This window comes from Ochotona princeps, chromosome 9, assembly GCF_030435755.1.
Source record: "Ochotona princeps isolate mOchPri1 chromosome 9, mOchPri1.hap1, whole genome shotgun sequence".
Lineage (NCBI taxonomy): Eukaryota > Metazoa > Chordata > Mammalia > Lagomorpha > Ochotonidae > Ochotona > Ochotona princeps.
The window spans coordinates 48,685,565-48,702,622 of record NC_080840.1 but is presented as its reverse complement, the minus strand read 5'-3'; the positions used below and the strand labels follow the sequence as shown (position 1 = coordinate 48,702,622).

Here is a 17,058-nt window from a genome sequence, read left to right as displayed (position 1 = left end):
GGTTCTAATCCCGGCAGCTCCACTTCCCATCCAGCTCCCTGCTTGTGGCCTGGGAAAGAAGCACAGGATGGCCCAAAGTTTTGGGACCCTGCACCTGTGTGGGAGACCTGGAAGAGGTTCCTGGTTCCTCACTTTGGATCGGCCATTGTGGTCACTTGGGGGGTGAATCATTGGACGGAAGATCTTCCTCTCTGTAATAAAAATAAATAAATCTTAAAAAAAAAGAGTCTGTTGTTTAGTATATCATGTTGCCCTTATAAATGGGACCAAATAGAGCTTTCTTTGCTGGGTTCTGGTGTGCCGGAAGAGTTAAGAAATATTCCAGCCAAAATCAGGTTGTGGTTAGGAAGAGGGAAGAGTCTGGATTTAACACTAGATGTATGGTAAGGAGAGTGCTGGGCAGAATGGAAGGAGATAAGTTCCTGGGTATGAAGACTGGAGGGAAAGAACTTGTCAGGTTAGAACTAGGAATTGACATGGAAATCATCGGCCCTCCCTGGAATTGAGCTGCAGATTTCACTGGATGTGGGATGGGGCTGGCGTGCCACTGGAGCTGACAGCCAGTAGTGATAAGACCCAGTGGAAGGCAGTAGAACTGCATGCCACAGACTCCAGGGAAATGGAGATTTTTGTTTGTTTGTGTGAATGCAAGAGGATGAGAGATAGAACTTTGATCTACTGGTTCACTTTCCAAATGCCTGCATAAGCTGGTATTGGACAAGGGATATAGGTAATAACCAAGAAAACAGACAGGGACACCATCCTCTGAGCCACCACTGCTGCTTTTTTGGCGTCTGTATTAACAAGAAGCTGGACTAAGACACCAGGACCTGGCATTGCATCCGGGCATGAGAGTGTGAGCTCTATGCATCCTAACCAGCCAGTCTCTATCAAGAATAGATTTGTGTTGTTTTTGTTATCATATTCTTTTCTAAAAAGATGTGTGAAAGAGCTGAGTTCCTCCTCTTCCTCTGTCCCTGGAGAAGGACAGCTGGTGCGCTATTGTATTCATTGTGTGGGAGCTAGACCAGGGGCATCAGATCGCCTCGGGCTTAGAGATGCACCTTCTTGGATCCTATTCCAGAAATACAAGACCAGAAATTCTAGGGTAGGGCCAGAATCTGTTTTATCTAGCCTTTGGTGGGTGACCGGTGTACTCAGTTTTAGGACCCTTGCTGTGTAAGTGGCTAGTGATGGAGCATGAGGGGAAAGAAGCATTCAGCATTGACCCAGGAGGGAACTGGTGAGTTTTCCCTTGGTAGGTTTCTGGAGCGAGGTAAAGCCCTTGACTCTGAACCTGGGTTCTGGCTCTCCTGCTCTCAGGTGGTGTCAGGCTGCTATTAATAGCTTCAGAAGAGCACTTTTTTCAATTTTTTTATTGGACCTGAGAGTCACTGTCCCAGAAACACTTAAAAGGGATAGTTAATATTACTTGGTTGCTCCTCTGGGATTTTTAAGACATACCTTGTTAGCATTCTTAACTGTAAAAATGAGTTGTTGTAGAAGATGGTTACTTAGACTTCAGATTAAAAAAAATTTTTTTTCCCATAAAGCTGTGAACAAACTGAATGATATTTAGGAGAGAGGTTCTCCTCGTCACCCAGTCTAAAATTGCAAGCATGCCATTGTCATTTTGAAAGACATTTTATCAAAATAACTACGGGTAAAAATACTTGTGATAAGGACTTGTTCTGGACAACTATTGGGAGCTCTGTTAAAGAAGCTTTGGGGTTGAAGTATATTCAGCTTTGATAGATGTGGCTCTTGTCTCAGTGCACATATTGGCCACAGATCTGCCCTTTAGAAGGTTGCTGGTGTTGGGCAGGTCAGTAAAGAGAAGAAAGCCTGGTGGCAGAGCAGATTGTGGGGAGGGACAGCTGTGACTTTGCAAATAAGTATGAATTGGAAGAGACAAGATTTTTGCTCTAATTCTGAGTAATTCAATAAAAAATTTGTTGCATGGGTAAATTCTACCAACATTTGCATGGCAAGAGACTTTTTTTTTTTTTTAATCAGAATCAGGCCCAGACATTTGAGGACTTCCCCCAAAATGAAAGTAGTGGAGAACCTGAGAAGAGAAGCCAGCTCTGAGAGTCTGAACCCCTCCAAGGTTGTCCACCGTAAGATGCAGTGACTTAGTTTCTGCTTGTCCCAGGAGGGGTCACTTGTCACTCTCACTCTGCCTCCAGAAACAGTGTAAAGAAAGACAGCTTCCAGAATATTTTTCTAATGAATTTGTATGGTCATGGGAGTTAGATCATCTTGAGCTGTCTACCAGGGATTCACTCTCACTGAATCATGTGACAAGCACTAGCTTTTGTGGGACAAATCCTGGAGTAAAGTAATGGGGACAAAACCACATGGTCGGGGACGCCAGGGACACCCCTCAGTTTTCTTGACTTGACCCTGCCCCATGGTTCACTCTGCCCTTAGTTGGGCAATGAAATATTGCTACCATGGATGGCTGATTCCTTGTCAGGGCACTTAAAGATGTTTAATTTCCCCAAAGTACCCTAGATTTGAGTGAGAAAATGAAGGACTTACAAACAACTTTGAAAACCTGTTGCTTTGCTCTAGATACTATGTGTGCTAGGTTAATTTAAGATCCTAATCAAAGTTTTAATGAATTTTGTCAACTGCTAATCTTAGGTAGTGAAAAATGGTTTTAAAATTGGACTGATTTTATTTTCCAGAAGAGCCTCTTTGGGAGTTGGGGTAAAGGAGAAGTTGAAAAATACCTATGTGTGATGTAGAATCTCCGGCCTCCCTAAATGGCTACCCTTTCTGGTTCCCTTTCCTCAGGTCTCCCCTGTCCCTTCCCGCCTCTCTCTTCACTCCCAGGCCTCCCTCCTTCCTTCTCTAGTTAAACAGTTGTGTGTTTTATTTTTTGCCTATGGAGGAAGTACTCCTGGCATAGTAATGCCTGGGAATCAGAATTTTAGGGCCTTTACTAATTTGATTTCTTTTTTGGTTCTGCTTCATTCAAATAAAGTACTGTCTCATCTTAGAGATGTCTAATTTGATGGAGGATTAGCTCAAGCTGTGTCTGAGTTTGGGGCCACATGTTATGTATCAAGATTCCTTTTAACTTTGAATGCCTTGGTGCTTAGGTTCAGTTCATTAAACTTACTTTCAAAAGAATGAAACTGGTAACATAATTTGTTCCATCTTATTTCATCTGGCGTGCTTCATCTTTTTAAGGGTTGGAGTTGGGAGCCAGGACCGACTAGGAAAGGAATGCTTCAAGTGGGAGAAAGGGTGCAGTGTCAGGCATGCGTTGCAGCCTGAGTGGTTAGCAGACTTTGGCCACAAGGAGGAAGCCTCTAAAAATAACTGGTGAGCACTGTTTGCAGTCAGGTCCAATTTCAGTTCTAGAGGCCCTGCGGTGTGGGGGTGGGCCATTCTGAAGCTCTGGTGGGGAAGGACATGTGGCCTGTACCATATCTGCTGGGAGCATTTTGATTTTTTTCTTTAGTATATATTATTCATGGATTGAAGAAATAAAAAATGGCTGATGATAAAGGTATCAGTTTTTGTTGTTTGGGTTAAAAATGGTTTTGGATCCAGCTGACAGCTTTTAACCTTAGCTTTTGTGCTGCCTTACATTTTTGGCTAACCACTTTGATTGATTTTTTTTGTTTTTAAATTCTCAGAAATAATGACTTTTCACAGTAATTGAAATTTTGGACTAATTGTAATCTGGTATGTTTTGGCGTCTTAAAGCTATGTTTTAAGTTTGTTTTACTAACAGATTGTATTTTTACAAACTTCAAAAAAGTGCTAGGAGTCTTCCTAGCACTTTTTTGAAGTGCTAGGACAATAAATAAAGTATGTATTTAAGTTCATTTAAAATGATAGCAAATAAATTTAATCAGATATAATTGATTCAAGCAAAGACCATATATGGAAATTGGCCTATTTTTTTGTTTGTGTGAAGCAGATAATAAATTGCTAGGGAAAGACAGAAAAATTATATTTTTAAAGCTGAATAATTAACCTTTAGCTGTTCCTTAGTAATGTGTTTCATTTACTTTTTTGGTGCATGTTTTCACATTCCTTTGTGAGATCATTAAGTTTGCTAAAAGCGGCCTGCGTTTACTTGTGCTATTGATAGTTTTGTAAGAAAAGAGCAATGGGTGTATGGAATTGTCCCCACCTCTAATATTCTAAGGAACAGAAAGGATTCTCCCCGGGAATGGAGAATGGGCACACCTCCACTTTGAGTAGTTAACAGGCTAGATTGGGGCAGTTGGCTAGACTGAGACAGTGCTTCATTTACCTCTGATGAGTATGAGTGTGCATCTGATTTTTAGTTGTTTAAGGATGTGTTTCCTTCCTCCCTGGATTAGATAATCCACATAATAAAGTGAAATCACCTGTTAATTCTGATCTGCTTTGAACCGGCAGGCCTTGATTTCCAAAGGGACCCATGCAGGCATGGAAAAATAATGCTTGATGAGTTGCTTGTCATGTTTTCGGGTTTCTTAAAACTAAACAAAGACACTCTGAATCAATACGAAATGCAGCATAGTGACAGCTAAAATTTAGAAACAGTTGATTTGTAATTCAGTCAGTAGTAGGTAGGCTTGGTAGCTGTCAGCTCTTTGTGTTGCTGTATACATTTTCCTGTTTTTTTTTCTTTTTTTAACCAAGTAAATAAAATGACCTGTTGTCCTTAGCCTGTTCTCTATTTTTGGAGATTCTTTATTTTGGACTCCTGGGACTATCATTCCATCATCGTATTTGTTTATACGCAGGAACATTTTCTGACTTGGAAGTCTGGTACTTTCATGGGACAATATGGAAAACTGAATCACATTCTTAACATGTTTTTGACACCACTCCCCCACAATAAAGCTTCCTTTGACTTACACAATTGCAGGTTGAACATAGAGCCAAGCAATGGACGGAAAGGCTCGTGGATTGATTCCGATCATAGAAATTTGGGGCAGTTAGTAAATACTTTTCCGGGATACGATTGGAGCAAAGGGCTAGGTTCAGGTTTGCTTAGGGAGTTTTGAGCCTTCTCAAAGCGTTTGTCTTACTGTGCTTCCTTCAGTTTGGTTAAAAATCGATTTGTCCTTTGAGACTAGATATAGTATTTTCACAGAGTAGCATGTATTTCTACTTTTGCTAAACATGATGTTTTAAGAAGGACTCCATAATTTAGTAGGTTTTTTGTTCCTTTATGAAATTGGTAATAGTAAAAGGTTAAATATTCACAGTAATAATGTAATGTCTTTAATGTCTTTTTTTTTTATTTGACATTATAAAGAGATGAATAAAATAGCACTAGCAATTTGGTATTCCAGGTAGGTAATATTGACTTGAAAGTGATGAATCTATTTAATAAAAATGATTTTGGATGGAAATCTAAGATGGGTTATACATTTGTTTCATTCTCAAAATTTGGTAGTAGTGTAATGATACAATAATAGGCTTCGAAACCTCTGTCCCATGGCAGCCTTCCACCACTTGGCTTTCTGTGCTGTGTATCCATATGTTATGAGTTTGTCTTTAAGAATATGTGTATGGGCCCGGCGGCGTGGCCTAGCGGCTAAAGTCCTCGCCTTGAAAGCCCCGGGATCCCATATGGGCGCCGGTTCTAATCCCAGCAGCTCCACTTCCCATCCAGCTCCCTGCTTGTGGCCTGGGAAAGCAGTCGAGGACGGCCCAAAGCTTTGGGACACTGCACCCGCTTGGGAGACCCGGAAGAGGTTCCAGGTTCCCGGCATCGGATTGGCGCGCACCGGCCTTTGCAGCTTGCTTGGGGAGTGAATCATCGGATGAAAGATCTTCCTCTCTGTCTCTCCTCCTCTCTGTATATCCGGCTTTCCAATAACAATAAAATCTTTTTTTTAAAAAAAAGAATATGTGTATATTTTAATTATGTTTCTATCCACACATACAGGTGTATCAATTTGTTGTGTATACACACACACACACACACACACACACACTCACTCAGACCTGCTTTATATTGGTTGAATTTTTATGCCCCTCCTTTGAAAGATTGATCTAGAGGCTGTTTTTAAAAATGTAGTTATTTTTGTACAAGAGAATTTTACTATTTCAGAGGTATTCATTGGTAGTATATTCTGAATGTGAACTGCTGAAAACGTATCAGTTCCATTCTGAAGCTGGAAATGGACTGGAAGTCAGAGGTCAGGTGCGAGATGAGGGCAAGTGGAGCTTTCGAAACCGTGTCAGCTGGCACACACAGCGTGCCTGAAGGAACTTAGGACCGTAGAAGTCAGAATGTGTTTTCCTTCTTCCAAGCTTGTCTAGGGAGTTGGCTGAATCGCTGAGTCTTCCCTCCGTAAAACTGTTAGCTATTCCTGTCCATACCCACAGGAGTTACTAGCCAGGTGCTGCCCTCCTCAGGGACACGTGGAAACATCTGGGCATGTTTTGCCTTTGGGCGCCAGGGGAGCCAGGAATACCCAGTGTTCTGCAGTGGGAGGAACAGTTTCACAGACATGGAGGAATGGCCTCTGCAGAAGCATGCGCAGCTAAGCACAGGAATGCGCTATATGGAGATTTGGCTTGCTACAGGGCACAGATGTGTCTTGCTTTTCTATCTGGTTTGCTAAAACTTTCTTTTCTTAGATGCCATTTTTTAGATACAAAATATCTTTTTTAGTTATTGACTTATCACATTTCATTTTTAACAGAAAATTATTGTGATCTTCCATTTTAAGTATAGTGTTAACTAAATTTTTGCTACTCACACTTGACCTCTGTAGGGTTTTTTTTTCCTTTTTTTAAATAAAGATTTATTTTACTTTTAGTTGAAACGCAGTTACAGAGTAAATAAGAAACACAGAGAGAACTTTCATTCACTGGTCCACTTCCCTAATGGTTTCAACAGCTGCAGCTGAGCCTATCTAAAGCCAGGATCCGGGAGCTGCTTTCGTGTCTCCTGCATAGGTGCAGGGCACAAGCACTTGAGCCATCTTTCGCTGCTTTCTTCGTAGAAGCAGGGAGCTGCCTTCAAAGTGGAATGGCAGGGACACAAACCAGCATCCATGTGGGATGCTGGCACTGTAGAAGGAAGTTTAGCATACTCTGTATGCCACAGAGCCTGTCCCAACCTCCATAGCTGTATATTTGGCTGTAAGGAGAATGTTCCCAGAAGAATAGAGGGGGTGTGAAGGCAGCTCAGATGTGACAGATGATACTTGGTGGACAGCTGTTGACAAAGCCATTTCCTGCATTGAGGCCACTTCTAACTGAGCCTTTGCTGAGACATCTGTGGCCCTTGCACAGTGGTGAGAATGCATTGATTTGCTTTCCAGTTGCCTTTTGTCCCCTCTATTCTCTATGGTTTTCTTCTTCCCACTTAACAAGAAGATGGAGTGGTTTTGGAGATAGGCTTTTTCTTTTCTTTTCTTTTCTTTTCTTTTCTTCTATTTTTTTTTAAAAGGGGAAAGAGTAGAAAGGGTAGGCTGGGGTGTAGGACATTTCATGGAGAACTTAAGAGTCAATAGAAATGAGGGTTGATAAAAGGAACATGCCTTTCTATATGATTATGTTGAGTTAAAATGTTCTGAACTTGAAGATTTTATTCACACAGTTTTGACAAGAAGTGTAAAATGGAGAATAGGCATCTTCTATAAGCCCGTGCTTTTTAATATTCATTAGTTAACATTTTAGTGGCTTATTTCTTCCATTATTTGAAGTGTAGGGTTTTAAGACATAGGTGTTGAGTGTAAGCAGATCTTTTTCTGTTATTGAAGTCCTTACTTTGTGCAATATATCTTAAGAATTTAAGTGAAAACTTTTTAAAATGATCTGACAATTGTTCAGAAAAGTATTTTCTTTTTCTATAATGACCTTTTACATTTATATTACAGATCCAAAGCATGGCGGACACAGGAATGGGAGGAAAGGAGGACTTTCTGGAAGCTCATTTTTCACATGGTTTATGGTCATCGCATTGCTTGGCGTCTGGACGTCAGTAGCTGTTGTTTGGTTTGAGCTTGTTGATTACGAGGAAGTGCTAGGTAAGGACCGTGATGTGGTTTCTCTGGTGAATTTGTATGAGGGCAAGTGACATCCTTAGATGTGGTCACTTCTCAGTGCTATTCATTTCTGGAGCCTTTCAGTGCTTCTCAATAGGGTAAGGATAGAAGGAGAATAAGAAACATGTTATTTTGTAGTACCTGAGCTTTTAAACATGAAGAATAGTACATATTTTTAGAAAGAGACTGTACAAGCACTATTCATTCTCACTCCATGTGGTACTTTGTAATGTCCATTCAAGCTTGTTATGTTATAAATTTAAAAATTATTTGATCATGAACCACTGAAATTATTTAAGAATGCCCTAACGGATGATAATAACAGTTTCCAAAACTCTTCCTTATGGTTTTCAATGCAAACTCCTTAGTGTCTGCTGCAGTGGGGCTGTTTGTATGCATGTGCATGTCTGTGTTGTTGTTGGGATAGGTTGTATGAGTGTGACATGTGCATTTATAGGTGCTGGGATGCGAGTGCATGCAGATGGTGAATGCTGGGATATTTGGGTTTGTGCTGGCATGGAAATGTGTGGAGGATGTGAGTCTGTGTGTGTAGGTGTGTGGTCTATGTGGTATTCTGAGGAGGTTGCCGTGGAGTTTCTGACAGTTAATCCCTTTTACTATTCTTTCTCTTTCTTTATAATCTCTCCAATTTAAAAAAATTAGTTGCATTAACAGTTCTTTATAATATTTGGAATCACAATCCTCATTTTCCCCCATGTAATCAAAAATCTTCCTATAAAATCAAGATACAGTTCATATAATTTGAAACTCAATATTATAAATATTTGAAAATGAATTTCATAGCTCTGACACATTTATCATGAGAACATTGTCATTCATCTAATTCCAGAATATTTCTATTGTCCTTTTCCCCCAAACACCTAGTCCTCCACTTCCTTGCCTTTGCTGGCAAACATTAATCTGCTTTTTGTATCTCTGGATCTGTTGTTATGCCTATCCTGGACATTTTATTTTAGGGGAATCATATAACACGTGACCTTTTTGTCTGCTTTTTGTTCAAAATCTCATTGCTGAATGATTGCCAGTGGTATGGATGTGCTCCATTTTGCTTGCCTGTTCATTGGAGGTGGGCTTTTAGATTGCTTCCATTTTCTGCCTGTTGTGAATACTGGCCTTCAACTTCAATAATCCAGTAGAAGACATGGGCCTGTCACTAGAAAAGTTGCCTACAAGACCCGCTCCCTTCTCTCCAACCTCCTGCGCCTGCCTCTGTTGTAGTTGGCAGATTATACCTGTCCCTCTAGGGGCTGGGAGGCAAAAATAAAAAATAAAATGCATTCACATGTTTTCTGCCTTGTGGGTTTTTGAAAAATCATTCTAAGGAAAGTGTCTCTGGATATACTCATAGACAACTAGGGACAATTTTAGTGTGAAGGTGAACTTCTAAAAAGATCTGTACTTCTGTTTATTTATAATGAAATGTTTTAGGGGTATCATGTTAAAGGAGAGATTTAATGTATTTATACCTTTAGTAATGATATTCGTGTTTTTACGTGCATGCAGCCAAAGCAAAGGACTTCCGTTATAACTTATCAGAGGTACTCCAAGGTAGGCTGTTGTAGAAGCATTTTTTGTCTGTCTGTCAGTGTGTGTATCAGCAGTGGGGAACCTTGTTTATGCCTAGAGCCATGTGGGCACTTCTAACATAATTTACAGACATATATACAGTTACCAACTTGAAAATTAGCCTGCTATGGATTCCTTGAATTTTGAGTCCCACCAGAGGTTGCTTTGGCAGGGTCACACCAAATGATTTTTCTAGCCTTATTTGGTCTACAGGCCAGATGGTCCTCCCCCTTGTAAGTAAGTCCTCATCCATATTTTGCTAATGTCATGATCACTTATATCAAGGATTGTAAATGCGGGACTGATTTCCCCTCTGAGTGGGTCAGGAAGGATGGGATTTTTTAACTACTTAGCGTTGTTTCAGTTCTGTACTCTGTGTGTGCCCTTGATCTGTCCTTTTAATTTCCTTAGCAACTCAAATCATAATGTTCCGACTTTTCCATTAACACTATCACTTTTATTGTTTATGTGCTTTCTAAATCTGACATCTAAAGAATGAACACTGATTACCTAAACACAGCTGGGGTTTTGAGAAGGTGAAATTGGTCATAGTTGTTCTGTGCCAAAGTTTCTGCTTGCCCTTAAGCAACCTTTGGATGTACTATGTGTTAAAGCAGTGGGAATCAAATTTGATGCATTCATTTGTGAATGCCGTTTACAATGTTCCTGTACCCTGTGCTTCTTCATAGTCATTGCTTAATGATGAATTAGAAACCATATTGACTTTAGAATGCTTTTTTGGTTATTGAATGCAGAGGACTCATTTGAAATGCTAGATGTGGCAGTGCTCCAGAGGACAGAGCAGGGAAGGTTCCGGAGCTTCCTAGCTGCTCTAGAGGAGCCAAGGCCTTGAACTGTCTTCACAGCAGAGCGGTTTAGGAGTAGATGGCCAGCACTAATGAAGTTCTTAAGTAGGGTAATCTTAAGTTTCCCTGTGTAATTTTAGGAAGCCTGCTGTTTTTTTTATGTGTTATTTTCAGGTGGGAACTTTATATATTTTTAAGGCTGATTCAAGGTATTTCTGTTGTATTATACAAATGTAAAATTTACTACAAAATGTAAATTTATTTCCCATTGTTTTTAGTACTCAATACTCTGTAGATTGATTTCCATGTAGTCTTTATTTGAGGCTTAGTCGATTTTGATGTTTGCTTCAGATATTGATAATGTGATACTTCAGAAACATAAAACTTCTTGTTAGAAACGTGTCAGTATTATATGTGTGTGTGTGTGTTAAAATTTTTACCAAACTGTGTCTTTGGTAGCATAACAAAAAATTATTCTGAAGTGGTTAGAACAGTAAGGGCAATATCATCTCAGTTACATTTCTCAGAACTTCTTAGGCACAAGTTTAGTGACTTGCTGTGTGAATTACTTCTCATGTTCAGGTTGACAGTTTCTGTGTCACTCATGCGGGACTAAAGAATGGAGTATTGCTTTGATTGGTCATGTGTATGTCTGGCGGACAGTACTGCAATCATAATACATTCTTAATTTTTTTCATGTACTCTTCATTTCTCTCCTCTTGTAGGAAAACTAGGTGTCTATGATGCCGATGGAGATGGAGATTTTGATGTGGATGATGCCAAAGTTTTGCTAGGCAAGTACATTTTTTGTTGTTTTTGGTAATGGTAAAAACTGGAAGAAAAACAATGGTATTGCTTTAGTAATATCTATGTCAATTGTACTTACTTTTACAAAAGGATAACTGGAAAAGATAGTGCTAATTTTAATAAATAAATTTTAGCTAATATGACTGGGAGACTTGTATTTGTCCTATTAATCAGCATTTTTTTTCTTTGCTGTAGCGCAATACATGATAAATCAATATCCAATCATAGAAGACCGCTGGGCATGATGTGGTATTATATGCAAAGCTTAATAGAGTAAAGACAAATAATGACACAAATTCTTCTTTACCATACTGTTTATGTAGTTATGGATATAAAAAAAAGTTGGCAGCTGTGACATCCGTCACCAATGAAACTTTCATATTAAATTTGCCTCCTTGTAAAACAATAAATTTTAGGTAAAAAGAGTTAAGCTTTCTTAAGTGTAATGCCTTAGTTTTTATCTCAGTTTATGTGTTTTTTAATGATTCCTCAGTGGGAATTAATCTTTGCTAATTAGAGGTGGAAACTTACTATAAAGTTTCCTAAAAGGTTTTTTTCTATCTTAAGCTTAGTGGAATTTTCTAATAATTCTCTAAAAATATTAAATCCTTAAATGATTATTTCATTAATTAAAGTGATGCATTCTGAATAGTGTAGCTTTTATAGTTTTTAAATTTTTGAAAATATTTATTTACTTTGAAAATCAGGTTTATATAGAGAGACGTTCCATCTGTTGCTGCACCCCCTGTGCGGCCACAATGGCCTACACTGGGAGGAAGCCAGATGCTTCATTTGGGTCACGCATGTGGGCGGCAGGTGCCCAAACATTTGAACCATCTTCTGCTGCATTGCCCAGGATGTTAGCAGGGAGCTGAATCCAAAGTGAAACAGGTGGGACCCAAACAGGTGGCCAAGTGGTTTGTTGCCTAGGTGGTGGCTTTAGCTGCTGCACAGTGCTGGCCCAAAACTTTGTTTTGAAGATAACTTCATGGGGCCAGCTTCATTCATTTTTTTAGTGATGTCCACCTGGGTGGGTGAGAAAGACAGAGTGTCTTAAAACTTACTGTCAAGTTTACAGGAAATGTCAACCATGTTTGTGTTTCTTGTAGAGAACACACTGATTTCTACTGCAAACTTTTATATTAAAAGCTTTTTGGTGTATTTTAGACTTCAAGTGATTATTCGCATTAACATTTTTAACCAGCCATTAAAAAGCTAACTAATTTTAACATTGAAAATTGCTTTTTGCAGCAGAACATACATTAGTCAAATCATGACTTGTTTCTTTTATAAGAAGTATGGGCTGGAGGTAAAACCAGCTTTGTTGATTTCACTAGTATTTTCACAGAGAAAGGCAAGGCCAAGCTATATGTCAACTAGTTTCTTGTACGCATGTACTGTTTCACAGTTGGCTTGTGGCTGTTGTGAAGATATTAACAAAGCAAACGTGAACTGTGAGGCTCATTTATCACCTCTGCCCTTGTTTCTACAGTGTTCAATTCTCTGCATGAAATACAACTTTAATGTGATTGTTATAACTGATGTTCTTTTCTGATGTGTAAGATTGCTGGAAAATTTTGCTGTTTTTCTGCTACTGGTGAAATTGTTGGGGCTTACAGAGACTTGCAGGCTCTGTGCATTTGAGGAGAGGCTATGGGAAGAGAAAACACAGTGAACATATACCGCAAAAGAAGCCAGGTTTCATGGCTACATTTGTACTGGAGAGCAATTTAAAAGTTCAGTGTGAACCCTACGTGTTTGGCTTTGGATTAAGGCACAAGGAATACCAAAGAAGGGAGGAAGGAAGTAGCACAGAGATTAGCAGAGAGCTTGATCTGGTAGCTATCATAATAGTTGAGATATGTTGAACTCTCTTATTTGCTGTTGATTTCATACTTCATTTCTAGATTCTTAAATCTGCATATATGTAAATCTTACCAAGGTGGGGGAAATGAACACATTCACGTTTACATGAACACATTCATAGTTACATATTGATTTTACATTTAAAGGTTTTACTTGTTAAATAAAATTTTAAAACAATTAAATATGTACAAGTGAATCAAAGTCTATAGATAACATTGCTTTTATCATTTCTGCCAATGCCCTTTTGAAAGATTTTGAATATATGCTTAAACCTGTTTTTGTTTGTATAACGTGATTTTTTGTAGGCAAATGATCCAAAACTAAAAGTCTCTGATCTTAGTGTGGATTATTGGAAGTATATTGCCTGGAAATGTGTTCTTTAAAATAATGAAATCAACAGGAAAATGTTCCAGGGACTGAATGCTGAGAGTAACATCATCTTAGAGTAATGCCACCAAAGGACTGCATGGCAGTCTTTCTGTTGCATGATCAACACCTGGTTGGTACCAGATCAGGTATGGGTGGGACTCAGAAGGGATCCAGCATATGGTCACTAGACTCTCGGTGAATGTTCACATACTGGGACAGACATGTGAGCAAGGGACTGGTACTTGCCCAACCAAAGGCGCTGACAACTTGCTATTTTGGTGGGACCCACTCTTAGCCATTATGAAGGAAATTTCACACCCAAGATGTGGCTACAACTTTTCCTCTTTGGAATAACACATTTGCTTTAAGAATGACATGATAATCAATTTTGTTCCAACACGTTTGCAAATTTGTTGCACACTTGCCACACAGGAGGGTGGATAAGTTTTATGTTTTATAGTCATTACTCAGAATACTTATATTACAAAATACCAGAAAATAAGAAAAGACATTTATACTAAATATGCAATCATGTACTAAGGTGGGAAGAAGAAAGTTATTCCCATAAATTTGAGTGGCAATACGAATTTCTGTTCATAGCATTTGTTATTTACTAAAAATCGCTGAAAATTTCAGAAAATGATACCTGCAGGGAGTGCTTCCCATTGTGTTAATTCATGAGGAGAAAATTCAGTATAATCTTTAAAAACAGTTAATTTTCTTATTATCTCTTAAATTGCCTCTTCATTGTGGATAGTTAAACAGCATGAAAGACTTGAGCAACGCAAATGATTGAGGGGGTAGTTATAGTTAGAAAAACTCTGTATCAGCATTCATTACAACTAGAACCCATCACCTTATTTTTCTTCCTCCACATGAGGAAATCCTGGTGTATATGTAGATTGGCAGTATCCATAGAATTTTGACATCAACTGGAGCCAAGAGACCTACCAGTTTCTCATAAGAAAAAACAAGAGAAAAGTAAGAACTGATGAAGACTATCCACACTTTGATTTCTTTTTATCTCATGGCCCTGTTTTGGGACCAGCACTTAAACACAAGAGATGTTTTTATGAACACAAAAGAAACTCATTTCATGGGTTGATAGGGGAGAGAAGTTTGAAATGTTCCTGCTATGAATAACTAAGCCCTCATTTAAATTTCTTTATCAGTAGGCAGAATGAATTACCATTAATAGTAATTTCTTACTATTGGTCAAAAATACAGAACCATGAGTCATTTGCTAGAGTGTTTTGGTGCTAATAAATGTAATGTTGAATTTCATTGTTAAAAATAGTTGGAGTTACATAATTTGAGAGCATTTATACCAATCTGTGGATGCTATAAACAGTAATCTCGCTGCCCATGTTAAATTTAGTTTCCCAAGTTAACTTGCAGTCCTAAGAGAAAAAGTTTAAGAAGAGCCAGCATTTCTATTTTCAGTGACTATTGACATATATAAATGTTTGTATAATCAACTCTCGATAACAATTAACCGTTAGCTGAGCAAATCTGGAGCCTGTCAGAAGTGTCTGTTTTCTCTGACACTGCTTTTACTCATTGCATGACAGTCAGTTTTTCTATTCCTGACTATTGATTTGGCTTGATACAACTTTGTCATATTTTCAACTATAAATTTTTTAATTCAAGGAAACCCAGCCTGCTTAGGGACTGATAGGAATGGTGATAATTGAGCACAGGTGGCTTTTCTTCACTATATATGATTGAGAGTTGAGTTGAAATTGTGCATCTTCATCGATTTCTTTGTCTTCTCAATAATCTTCTCTGTATACCACTGTGAACATGATGCATATCCTTGTTGAGATCACCTTTCTTCAACCTCTTTTTTTTTCAGCCTAACTACTCTCCTTATTTTCTCTTTCTCTCTTCCTTTATTCTTATGTAGGCCTGACCAAAGATGGCAGTAATGAAAATATTGATTCTCTTGAGGAAGTCCTTAATATTTTAGCAGAGGAAAGTTCAGATTGGTTTTATGGTTTCCTCTCGTTTCTCTATGATATAATGACTCCTTTTGAAATGCTAGAAGAAGAAGAAGAAGAAGAAAGCGACATTGCAGATGGTGTTGATGGTACGTCACAGAACGAAGGGGTTCAGGGCAAGACTTGCGTCATTTTGGATTTACATAACCAGTAACTATGATGCAGGAAAGGAAACCGTGGGTTTACAAAAACCCTAAGCAGTGTCCTTTTTCATTTCATCCCTTGCTTATGCACAGCTTGACTGTGTAGTGCATACTCTGAATGCACAGTCAAAATGAACCTTGCCCAGTATGGCTCCTGGCTAGTCCGTTGCTCAACTGCCTTCACTTTTAGTGAGGAAAATGGCATTCTTTATTGTTGCCATCATCTGCAAAATGCATTGAAGTTGATTTTCATGGGGGAATAGTTGATTTCTGTGTTGTTTTATTTTGACTTATGTATTCACTGAACTAAGTTTGGAAGCCTAACAATAGCAGTTTGTGTTGTGATTAACCTTTGATGCTTGTCTTTCTAACACATTAATGAGAATGATACTGTTGGACTTAATCATACAAAGATTTCCTGCATGATTCGTGACTTAAATGCTTTTCTGTTGATCCTTAACATGTCTGTGTATAATGGTGTTCTTTCAAAAGCTGATATTTTCTTTGTGATTGTTTTTGGATTAACTGACTTGTCCGATAGGCTCACACAAGTTTCAATGTAAAAATTTGTATTAATGGTGCTTTTGACATAATTTTAAAGCAATCCCTTATTTTTACCTTAGGGTAATTAAGTTAATGTGTTCAGATAATAGGATGTCTGAATATTTCTGCTTATGAAAGCCAAATTTATTTTTAATTTTATTTTCAAATAGACATTCAGACTAAATAATTTGTATTTTTTTAGTTGACATATGAAAGGGAAAGTGTGAATATGTATCTTAAAAATGTTGTATATTAAAGTTATTGATCCTAAATTAAAGTCTTTTCTATTTTTTCCTGTATTAACTTACTACCAATTTTGGCTTGGATACGTGCATATGATTTTTAGATTTATAAATGAATTTATTAGAGAGATGCATTTTTCCCATTAGAAAACCTTACAGGCAACAAGCATGTTTAAATAAGTTTCCGTAAAATGAATGTCAATACGTCAAAAACAATTGTTTTGTCTAAATAAGAAGTGTGAAATCCAGTGATTTTTTTTTTTTTTCTCATATTACTGTCAGGTCAATCTGTTTTGGCTTGAAAAGGCCAGGGCTTGAGGCCAGCCTTCAGTTTCTGTCACTCTGTGTTGGAGTGGGATTTCATGTTTATAAGTCACTTTGAGCTTCTCAGGAAATTTTCTGCACTTTGTTTCCTCAAAGAGTTTATGACTTGAAAATGTTTGCATGTTTAAACACTTTAACAATAACAACTTCTTGTTTTTCTGTATTTATCTAACTTGGTTTGTTGTGTTCATCTGTTTGAGAGGATTATGACAGAGTTTTCCCCCCATTATTATCAGTCACTCTTGTAGGCTACAACAAAAAGAGTCTGAAAAGTTAAATTCTGGAGTCAGTACACAGGACACACATCCCCTGTTCCTACCATTTCCAGGGGTCAGCAAACATGGTAT

The 17,058-nt window shown here is 38.3% G+C and overlaps 1 protein-coding gene across 7 annotated transcripts in view; it reads left to right on the top strand.

Annotated features, from left to right (window-relative positions):
- ASPH (aspartate beta-hydroxylase) overlaps positions 1-17,058 on the top strand; it is a 201,655-nt gene that overhangs the window by 31,027 nt on the left and 153,570 nt on the right. For 5 of the 7 annotated variants that reach the window (XM_058668659.1, XM_058668660.1, XM_058668661.1 and 2 more), the window contains exons 2-3: positions 7,857-8,006; positions 11,143-11,211. In XM_058668659.1, the coding sequence (XP_058524642.1) occupies positions 7,857-8,006; positions 11,143-11,211 (219 nt within the window). Of the gene's footprint in view, positions 1-3,437; positions 3,524-7,856; positions 8,007-11,142; positions 11,212-17,058 lie in introns of those variants that run through there. The other 2 variants (XM_058668662.1, XM_058668665.1) reach the window with 1 other exon arrangement.